This window comes from Hordeum vulgare, chromosome 1H (assembly GCF_904849725.1).
Source record: "Hordeum vulgare subsp. vulgare chromosome 1H, MorexV3_pseudomolecules_assembly, whole genome shotgun sequence".
NCBI lineage: Eukaryota > Viridiplantae > Streptophyta > Magnoliopsida > Poales > Poaceae > Hordeum > Hordeum vulgare.
Genome location: NC_058518.1, coordinates 20,929,195 through 20,940,539, shown reverse-complemented (window position 1 = coordinate 20,940,539; position 11,345 = coordinate 20,929,195). Strand labels below are relative to the sequence as shown.

At 45.8% G+C, this 11,345-nt stretch overlaps 2 protein-coding genes and 2 non-coding genes across 4 annotated transcripts; 3 read left to right on the top strand and 1 right to left on the bottom strand.

Moving 5' to 3' along the window:
- The first annotated feature begins 52 nt into the window (after positions 1–52).
- On the top strand, positions 53–126 carry TRNAE-UUC. The gene has a single exon. It is a non-coding gene; the product is annotated as a tRNA-Glu (tRNA).
- Positions 127–1,615: 1,489 nt separating this feature from the next.
- On the top strand, positions 1,616–5,071 carry LOC123405108. The gene is made up of 3 exons (XM_045098938.1): positions 1,616–1,932; positions 2,003–2,219; positions 4,489–5,071. The coding sequence occupies exons 2-3, from the start codon at positions 2,051–2,053 to the stop codon at positions 4,911–4,913; spliced, it is 594 nt and encodes a 197-aa protein (XP_044954873.1). The 5' UTR covers positions 1,616–1,932; positions 2,003–2,050; the 3' UTR covers positions 4,914–5,071.
- A 179-nt stretch (positions 5,072–5,250) lies between these two features.
- Positions 5,251–5,322, bottom strand: TRNAD-GUC. The gene has a single exon. It is a non-coding gene; the product is annotated as a tRNA-Asp (tRNA).
- Positions 5,323–9,072: 3,750 nt separating this feature from the next.
- Positions 9,073–10,642, top strand: LOC123405097 (protein FON2 SPARE1-like). The gene has a single exon (XM_045098934.1). It carries the CDS (start codon positions 9,700–9,702, stop codon positions 10,138–10,140), a length of 441 nt encoding a protein of 146 aa, XP_044954869.1. The 5' UTR covers positions 9,073–9,699; the 3' UTR covers positions 10,141–10,642.
- The last annotated feature ends 703 nt before the right edge of the window (positions 10,643–11,345 follow it).

The window sequence follows — 11,345 nt, the reverse complement described above, 5'->3', positions numbered from 1 at the left end:
TCCACGGAGTGAATCTCTGTTAAATAAAGAAAGGACTGATAGTAGTCACGAATCCATTATCGTCCAGCCCGGTTAGGATACCTGGCTTTCACCCAGGCGACCCGGGTTCAAATCCCGGCAATGGAGACCTTTTTTTTTCCTTTTAGTTTTGATTTTACCCAAATTGCTGCTAAGTTTTAACTCTCTCTCTCTCTCTCTTCTTTTTCCTTTCTTTTTAAAAAAAATAGTACTCCCTCCGTCTCAAAATAAGTGTCGCTACTTTAGTACAAATTTTGTACTAACTTGGTATAAAATTTGTGTCATTTATTTTGGGACAGAGGGAGTAGCTGCTAACAGAGTAGACGTTTAGTTTGATGCCAAAAGTTGACAACATTTTTAGTGGTTGGTAAGGAAAAAAGGAGGAAAAAGATCCTATAAAACATGGTCTATTTCCTAATCCATCTTTTGAAAGCATAACGCGTGCCCCGAGCTTGCATCTCAAAGTGTTTCTTCTCCTTCCTTCTGTGTGTCATGGTTTTCCTAAAAAGTTCAGTAATCCTGCTAACATAGTACGGACGAGCTTATTCATAGAAGTATGTGTGGATTGTTACGCTAAATGTATATGAGGATGTCATGCTAGGTACCTTATAGATCCATGTTAATGAATGAATTATCATCATAGGTGTTACCGTGAATAGGATTCTTGAGTCGCGAACACCACGTCCAACTAAGAAAAAAACTATAAACAACATGTTGGGTGGTGCCTTTTGCTATCTCTCCGTTTTTCACCACTGCCATCCTTTCGAACTAAACATAATATATGCACGACCACATAAATAACTCGTGGATGATGCTCCTTGTATGTAGGGGCGTGAAGTAAATGAAACACCCTCACAACGACGTTGTTCGTCATCCACTCAATGTGATGTTGAGCCCCTCATGATCCATGACTCATGCCATGGGTTATTTGTTCATGGTAGCTCTCATTCTTCTCCACAACAAGAGCAGTCCCTTCGCTCCATGGCGAGCAAACTCGAAGCCGGCGAACCCAACAATGCCCAATAAACTCGAAGAAGCCGCTACAAAGCAAAAGGAGAGGGAGGCTTGTGTGCACCGTGTCCAACGAACAACACGAAACAACAACTTTGTGGGAGAACTCAACTGACCTAGTTAATAAAAAGACCAAAACACCCCGATCGGGCATACAAGCATATTGTTATACAGATCGATGCATTCATGGAGTTCCTCATAATGTTTGTTTATGAGTTAATTATTTTGCCTTTGTTGTGACCCGTAATGTGCACATACAAATGTGTGTCTTGGCCAATATAGATTCGGAAAAAAGTCTATTAACAACAAATATTGAGAAAGCATTAGAATCTAGTCATGCTTGTGCCACACAATTACAATCCAGCGACAAATCTATAAACATAACTTAGTCCTCAACTAGAGTTATTCAATAATTACCCATAGTAGTAGATGAGGGAATTTGGGGCAAGGTGATATGCCACCTCACCAAGATTCTCTTGACCGTTTGATATTTTCTTAAGTGCTTGTCAACCGTTGATGCTCAAATCGGATGTATATAAATAGGCAGCACGCCGAAAACCCTAGCCCCTCCTTCTCTCCACTTCACCTCCTCCTCGCCGCCACCACAAGTGTTCCTCCTCTCGCGTCTCTCCAGACCGACTTCTCTTGCTGCCTCCGCATCTGCCCACACCTTTTTCATTCTTGGTTCCTTGCCTCTTCAGAGTGCTCATGTGTATGGCGAGCTGGAGAGAGCATAAGCGGCAATAAGGAGGCTCTTTGCTCATCCGTGGGCAAGGAGAGTGTGGTGGCGTGAGCACCTATGCATAAAGGGGAAATCGGCATGGGTAAAGGGGCGGAGAAGGATCCGCTCAATAGCAGACTGACTATGATCGAGGCTTCAAGCGGTCGGTCATCTCTCCCTAGGTACTAGCATGGTCCTTGCCTCCTTAGTCTCTTTCTCCCCTTCCCCTCACCCTACCTCCCTGGATATTAGGAGCAAGATTCATGGAAGGTCAAGACCGTGCGACATGTGATCCAGGCCATGGTGGTGGAAAAAGGGTTTAGATCTCTGTGCTCTCCTCTCACGGAATGCATGGAGGCAATCTCGGAGGTGGAGGAGGGCAACCTCAGGGTAGAGGTCCGAAGGGCTCGCATGGCTATTGTTTCCCCCCTCTACATTCATCATCTCCATGTCACATTGGAGGCTCAAGGTGAGCTTATCCTGCATTATTTCATAATTCGCAGGTCAAGAATCAACTATCCTTCATTGATTTGATCTATATGCATTTATTTTGTCCATTCATATATTTGCGAGATTGTTGGTCACCCTCCTCGTTTCTAATACCATGGTTAATAACTAATTACATTCCCTACCTTTTTCCTTCTTATTCTATGGTGTGTCGTTTAGATTCATTAAAAATTGTGTCTTTTTGAAATTGGTATGCCTAAGGTGCTTATTACTCATATGCATTAGCAAAACTTATTAAATATCCACCAAAGATATCATGGAACAAATTAGTCACATGGCTCATGTAATCATGACAACATTTTTATACATTACTGGCATAAAATCGATTAACATCAAGAGAGCAATAAGCTACACATGATACCACAATTCTTAATTTGATGCTCATTGTTCCCTAATTAACTTTTAATTGTTCAATTCATGAACCATATGGTATAATATTGCTAGCTTGATGACTTGGCACTCTGGCGCTTATAGGGGTTGTAGGGCTGCAACTAGACTCTTTGTTTGGCAATACATATTTGTGTGGATGAGTACATGTAATAATTTTGGCATATGACCATCGTTTTCATGTGTAGGTTGTGTTATTCGGAATGTATAGCACATTCATCAGAAACATGCATTGGTGATAATTTAATCACCCATGCACGCCATGACATACTAGATAGAATGACTTATGGGTATTTTTTCTTGAAATACAGTAAGCCAAACATGGGAGATGATTAACACAAAGTATGACTAAATAAAATCATTGGATATATAAGAAAATCAAAATGTGTGTTGTATCAATCGCATAACCGTGATGAGCTACCATACTAGATTTAGAGATCTTAGAAACAATCTTCAATCCTCTGGTACTAGACTAGGTCTTTGTACTGAGGATGTCATAATATTGCCTTCCCATCAACTTACCAATTCTCATTGTGTATACCTTAAATTTGAGTCATGCTTCATTGATATTTTTACACTAATGATGATCAACTATTGCATATGTACTTGCCATTATCTCTACACCAAGACACTTGCAAAGAGTAGCTTCACATATGAGCTTCAATCTTTCTATTGTGTAATAAGTAACAACCCCGAGTAAGTGGTGAACTATCTATTTTACGTCAGTGTCATCCAATCATTGATAGGAAGCAAACAACAATTTTGTAGATAAAACTTAATTAAGAGATCCATATGAACATGTGGTAACATATCTTCCATCGTTATGCACGACCCATCGTTTTACATCATTGGGCCATAGATTTGAGCCCAACATACACGCGACCTTGAAGCAGAAGGTGCATGTGCACCTACTTTTGACCCTAGTAGCTTTGCATGATCAATTTTTACGCCTTTAGCGATGGTAGCTTCACTTTGGGTGAAAGTAACTCATTGTGAAACTACAATGCGTATTTCACAATAGCGACCGAACATTCGACTGGGATACGATCAAGCTTCACATAGCCTACGTCAAGTAAACCCTTATCCATAAACTTGTAGAAACTAGTCATCCTACATTTGCCAATGTGTTAAAGTTACATAGTACAAAGGGCACATGTAGGATGGAAAGTTTCTACAAGTTCATGGATAAGGGTATACATGACTTTAGGATATGTGGAGTTTGATCGCATTGCAATCGAATGTACTATCGCTATTGGGAAAGCTCTATTGTTGTTTCATGTTGAATTATTTTGAACCAAAGCGAGGCTACCATTGTGAGGATATCAAATGATTTTGCAAAGCTATGGGCATCAAACTAAGGAGCACATGTCACCTTCTCTGTCCAATGCGAAGCATTTCTTGCGCTTAGAGCAGTGTTCATAGTAAGGCTTCCCTATATTTAGGGTGCGTACCTATGGCCCAAAAATGGAGAAAGATGGATCATGTATTATTATGGAAGATATGTTACCTAATGTTGTTAGGGCTTTATCACATTTTGTATACAAAGACCACTTGTTTCTTTGTTTCAATGATGATGGCATAAAAGCAATTGTTCACCACTTAATCAAGGTTGTTGATCACTCTGCAGTAGAAAGGTTGAAACTCACCTGTGAGGCTATTCTTTGTAGGTTGTCCTGATCTAGAGACATTGGCACCTACATACACCTTAGTCAGTCAACATCGATGGAACAATCTCAAAGAGGCACCCCTCATATTTATGGCACCTACATACACCTTAGTCAGTCAACATCGATGAAACAATCTCAAAGAGGCACCCCTCATATTTATGGCACCTATATTTGAAGGTTGTAGGTTGAAACTCATCGAGAATGCCGCCGCCTCGATCCCGCTGGAGCTGCTGGCCGACATCCACGACCGTCTGTGCTTCCTCGACCGCATCGCCTTCGCCGCGGCCTTGAGCGCATCCTGCGATGACGGGGTCTTGTTCAGGGCTTCAGGCCGTACGCGCCATGGCTCCTCCTGCCCGGCAAGACCACGCAGACCGTCGAGCTCTTCTTCGTCGCGGACCGGCGCGCGCCCCTTACCCCGCGCTTCGCGACCACTCCCGCGGGTGGGTCGCCACGGCCGACGACCGGGGCCAGATCTTCTACGTTGTCAACCCCGCCAGGTACCGGCGAGCAGCACGCGCTCCCGCACATCGCCGCCGTCGAGCCTTCCATTCCGTGAGAGCAGCAAGGGTGGATCTGATTTGAATTACACTGCCCCTTGAATTATAGATAGACAGGTCCAACGTTTTTTTGCTTATGACCGCCGGCAGATTCAAGCTGAATAACTTGTACGCTTCTTTCTCAGCGCTTGGGAGTGACGAGATGGCATGGTCGTTTCGGGAGGGACTGATGGAACTGTTGCAACCTATCTTTCTCACTTCAGCACGACATATTTGAATCGACTCTCACTTGAGATAAGCAGCACCCCAAACGATATTTCAGGCGACGCATAAAGTCTATGACATAATTGGGGAGCCAATTTCCAGCTTAAAAACTGAAAACTGGCCGACAAAAGCCGTAAAAAAAAACAAGTGGGATACAAAACTGATCAAAAAGTATCGCCGTTGCCGGGGATCGAACCCGGGTCACCCGCGTGACAGGCGGGAATACTTACCACTATACTACAACGACTTTGGCTGTCTTTGAATTGATACAAGCTCTCTTGTTAGAAGATGCGCAGAGCAAAAAGCCCACAGTAGACTTCAGGAGAAGAGACGAAACGAGAAAAGAAACATTGGGTTACTTTAGGTCATTTCTCGGCACCATACAAATATGAATTGGAGACCATAAAAATCCAGTAAGTTCTAATGACCGGGGGCCTTGTACATTTTCCGTGTTCATCCCCTGAGAAACTGCAGCGTGCTATTACTTTCTACTCCACGGTTGTAACACATTCTGCTTAAATCCTTTACCCGGATGCTATCCTGGATATTTTGTTTCACAGCACGACTGTTTTTCATGTGAGATATGGAGCTTCACTACGAAACCACCATGTTGCCGGCATGAGATAGTCACATCTTCCTTAATAATTGTCGTCCATTATCGGGCATTTTGCAGAAAAGCCCTCGTAGTTTTAGGTAATAAACCCGCGGTCCAATTTTAAGTCACGACGAACCGTTTTCTGTCATTTTGCAGAAAAGACCTCACATTTTTAGATAATCAACCCGCAGTCCTCCCGAGCTCCTCCATTGCGGCCAGCCGCTTCATGCTCCAGACCTCGCAGCACGCCGCCAGCCCCTCGCATGCATCTCGCCGGGGACCCACCATCCGTAGTCGAGCCACCCCGCGCCGGTCGGTGACCCAGCCGCCACTCCCCAGATCCGCCTGCCCACCCCCGGCACCCCGGCGCCGCCTAGTTCTGTGCTGCTTGCCGCTCTAGGGCGGGATTGCTTTGAGGCTTTTTTCTCGGCCGGGCCCGAGGCCTCCGGCGCTGCATTCCTGGGTGGGTGGAGTTCCCCTGGACTGTTCCAACCGCGGATCTCCCCGCGCCTCCTTTGATATTTTTCCGTTTATCTTTCATCCTTTTTGAAATTATTAGTTGTCGTGGTTGCTTTCACTGCGACAATGCTCATGATCTGCGGATGCTGCGGTTTCTGGAAGTTTTAGATCTGCGCACTGACGTGTCCGGCGGTTCCGCTGCAGGGTCCTCAACCTCCGGCACGCGACGGGCTAGGAGGCGGCTCCAATGGGGAAGTCCTCGGCCAAGTGGCTCAAGTCCGTGCTCTTCGGGAAGAAGACGTCCAGGTCTGCCTCCGCCAAGGCCAAGGATTTATCGATATGCGAATACTTGGAGGTCAAAATTGAATTTTTCCAAGGATTCCGCGGAATTGCCTGCTATGTGATGCAATGAACCGGCGATGGTGGGTGTCCTCAAGGATGCGATCAGCAGCTGAATGATGGTCTTTACTTCTTGACCAAAAGCCACCTGGTGGATTTAGGCCTGATTGGTATGCGAGAGATGCTGCAAGAATGGCAAGAAGCAACATACATGTGCGGGTCTTATTCAGATGCTTCTCAGTTTGGATGTTTTCAGCATTTTGAATGGGCACTCCTTGATTGCTGTCAGTATAGCCATTCTCAGAAAGTGTAGGATGGTCATGACTGCCAAGAATCTCAGCACTAGGATTATTAGCTTCAACCAGATTGTTTTGTTCAGCACGGTCCACATTGCCAATGGCTTCCACAGGTGCAGAAAGCACTTCATCCACCATGTCATGATTAGTGTCTCCGTTACCCTGCCTGGCTGACATATTTTGCTCAACTGAAAGAGCACTCCTGTCGGGATCATCAGGTGAAGATTGCTCCCTCATACTTGCAACTTTCTGGTTAGCTGACATACTGGACATGCTATTTTCAGTTTGCTGGTGGCTTAGTAATGGGTACTCCATGTTAGACACAACATCCTTGGCATGTTCTGGTCGTTGACAAGGACTCACAAGGAGCAGACACTGTTGTGCCTCTCTCAGTACGTTCGAGCTCCTGAAACTTATTACTTGGTGATATTTCATCTCACTGCTCTCTGGGGATTTGGCTTATAGTCATGGATTGCTAATTTACAGGGGGCAAAGATTGTTGATCTTCGTGTCATCATAACTCCAGTTGAGAACTATCAGTTGCCTCCTGAAACCTGCAAACAATTACTGATAAGAATGTTTTAATGTTTTAACTGCATGACCATTATTTTAAGTTGTGTTGAACTGGAAAAACCTTACTTTCAGGCCTGGGATTTTTTTAATCTATGAAACTGAAAAGGAACTAGATGAATATTACAACTGTTTTAAATCAAGAATATGGTGCATTTGCTTAATAGCGCTTAACTTGGGGTAGAAATAGTTTTTTCCCCTACTGTTACTGTTTAATGGCTTTCTATAGATGTGGTTTCCTCTCTGGAGCAGCACTTTTTTAAGCTTAGCAATTCAAAGGTCAAATATTGTTGTATTAAACTTCCAGTAACATTGTTTCAGTTTCTAAAACAATTTTTATGTAAGCATTACATTATATTTTAAAACATTAAAAGAAACTCCTTCCGTCCAAAAATAGATGTCTTACATTTAACATTATAATTGACATTTATTAAAATTAATGTCGTATAATGACAAAACAAGTAGGTTTTATACTTTTTTCTAGCCCGGTGCAACGCACAGGTATTTGTACTAGTATATATATATACGCACACGGAACCGAAGAAGGCCGAACATATGTTATAATCGGTGGGGCTCAGAGGAAGACTGAAGATTTTGTTTGGCGTTAAAGATGCAGAGACGCTAGCTACTGCTTCTCGTGGATGAAGGTTCTGACACCCATGCAGATTTGTTTCTTTTCTATGCTTCCGCAGAGGACTCATGTGATATGTGAAGCTGGCCTCAGATTCAGAGAAGAGCAGAAATCAAGGCTGGCTTCCTCCACTCTTCCCGGAGTCATCATCAAGCTCGGATTGGAAAGGCAATGCGTAGACTGTTGCTACAAACCTTAAGCAGAAGCAGGAGTTCATCAGTTCAGAACCTAAAGGAACCCTACTAATCTCCCTGTAATTCCGAATGTCGCCTGCTCTGCTCTATGCTCGTCTGCCCTTGTGCCCAGACAAAAGCCCCCAGACTCAGTTCTCTACTTGCATTGCAAGATTTCCCCAAAAACTTGGCGAGATTAGCTCAGTTCTCTACTTGCAAGGCTCATGTGAGGAAGACGACTGAAGATTTACGGTTCGCGTGTGATGCTCACATGCATAGACCTTGCGATGAAGACGCGGAAAAGTAAAAGTTGGACATGACAAGTGTGTAAGTTAAGAAGAGATGGCGACGGCAACTCACCGGCCCCGTGAGTTGCTTGGTGTCAACGGTGGTGCGCTGTGCTGTGCTGTGCATCCGTTGCGATGTCGATCCAGCATGCAGTGCCGATGCCGCCGGCCGCATCGGCGCATGTAACACCTAACATGTAGTAGTAGCTTACACCACATGCATGCATTGGCTATTGCCAGCCTAAGCTAGCTCATGCATTGACCTCCATTAATCAAATCGAAGATCAAACCCCCGAGCACGCACGTCAATCACAAGCCCAAAGCAATAATCCACAAGTTCTGACTTTGTTAGCTCTGCACTGACCGGCCGTTTCAGTGCCGTACCGCAAAAGAAACGCCAATTAAGAAAGAAAGAAAGAAAGAAAGAAAGCCACGAAAATCGGCTCGTTAGGTGCGTGTGGACAATGACGCGCTGTGACTTGAACATGGCACCTCCCAAACCCCGCAACAAGCGGCGGCGACGTACGGAGCCATGGAAGTCAAAGCCCGGGGCGTTGCGTGAAGGCCAGCAGTTCCTTCAAGAGTGACTAAACGCAATCTCAATCTCACCTTTTTGTACTGCATGCATGGATGGATGCATTGGGAGCAGGCAGGCAGGCAGGCGTCTCGTACCTGGCGCTAAGCTTGAGAATTCGACCCGGCCTCCGGCGTCGTCCACCGTACGTAGGCGGAGAGTGCGTAGCAGATACGCAAACCCCTATTTTTCTGACCCCCTCCCTCCATGCCCGGCTTCCACTCGAGCTAAATAATGGAAGAGTATCATCACGAGCTTCTACTCGAGCTAGACTAGATAGATAGCTAGTGGTACTAGTCAGTGCAATAGCGCGTTGGAGTAAAACTCGGCGCTTCCGTGAAGCCGGGATCACCGGCACCGGCCCATCCCGTTGCATTCCGTTCCACCCATCGCTGGCAGCTGGCTCGCGATCGATCAGGAGTCCCATGGAAGCAACCACTCCCCTCTTAACACCACATTGAATCCCAATCAACGCCACCCTCCGTCCGTCCGTCCGTCCTCCATCTCCTCCTCCCTCCCTCCCGCATAGACATAGCCATACCCATAGCCAACCGCGCAAGCTTCCGGCGGACGTGCAGAGCCGGTGCGACGTCGACGGACCTCCTTCCACCCGGCTAGGCGCGCGCTAGGCTAGCTACGTACCTCGTCCTCGGCTCATCGGTCGCCCCATGACTAGTCCCCAGGCCAGCGCGCGGAGGCCATGAGACGACCCGGCGGCGCCGCCCCAGCCGTCGTCCTCCTCCTCTGGCTCGCCGCGCTCACCTTCGCCTTCCACGGCCGCGGCGGCCACGGCCTCCTCGTCAAGCGCGGAGGCTCGGTGCCGGTCGAGCGGGATCGCCCGGCGGCATCTCTTGCGAGGAAGATGCTGCTCGCCGTGGAGAGCGGGAGCCTCGACACCTCGTCGGCCGCCGGCCCCCCTCAACCACAACCACAAGATCAGCAATGGCACCACCACCACCATCATCGTCATCGTCGTGGTCACCACCACCGTCAACGGCACCACCGCCTCCACACAAGCAGATGGAACTGGCAGAGAATCCCGCCAGCCGCCGCACCCGGGGACGGCGGCGAGGAGGCCGACCCGCGGTACGGCGTGGAGAAGCGGCTCGTCCCGACTGGCCCGAACCCGCTACACCACTGAGGGTGAGGGCACGCGCGCACAGGGCCGGCGGCCGGGCCTCCACGCACGCATGGCGATTTTTTATCTACTTATCCTCATCAGACAGCGTGCAATGGAGATCGAGGGAGAAAAAGATGGATGCATGAACCGAGATTTCACTAGCTGTGGTACATATAAGTTTGTTGTTGCTGTTACTTGAGCGAGCATCTGTTAATTTCTTCCTCTATCGAATTTCTAGGTTTGTCCATTAATTCTTTGATTTCTCTGCTTGCTACATGGTGGAAATCTTGGCATGAATGTTGAATAAGAGACGAGTACGTACGGCAGGCGCCATATATACATATTGCAAGTACGTGCTTGTATAGACAGATAAATTTGCAGGGATCTGTAATTATTATTTACTTAGCTTTGTGCTTTGCTTCTTGCTTGGATGTACTGCTGGGAATACCGATGTGTGCGCCTGGTTCTTGTTAAGTGTGTTGTACTGTTCACAAGAGATGGACAATGGATTGAAAATTTGAAATTAATCTCAAAAGATGTATTATTGTATCTTATAAACACGAAGAAACACGAACAGAGGGAGTAAACATGCGGAGCTCCTCTAGCAGGCTAGGAGTTCTGGCGCTCACTAGGCTTTAGCAAATGGGACGGCCATATAAGAATTAATGACAGATCCGAAATAAATCACCCAAAAAGGTAAAATTACGTGAATGCAAAATGTTCGCTGATTTTGACAGAAAGTCCACAAACATCAAGTAAGTTCACGGAAAATTGAAAAATAAATCATCGATTTTGAAATAACAAAATTTATCAATTAAAAACAATGTTAATGGTTTTTTTAAAGTACTTCACAAATTTCGAAAAACTCAGTCGTTCTGAATAAAAGTACTCAAAATTTCAACAATATTTCATCAATTTGAAGGAAAAGTTCATAAATTTCAAAAAAGGTTTATCAATTTTGAAAACGTTCGTGCATTTGAAAAACTCATGATAAAAAACAACGGAAAGGAAAAATGAAAGAAAAAATATTAAGAAAAAAGAAAAGAAAACAAAAAAGAATAAGAAGAAAGATAAAAAGAACAAAAAGAATAATGTCAGGCTAGTAATCACAGGAGGTTTTGCATGCTCTGCGCCGGCGCGCAGGCCGAATCGTTCGGCCGGCCGCGCACGGGCAACTAGATCCGCCAGCTATACGCGGACCGCGCCGTTAGATTTCATGCAGAAAT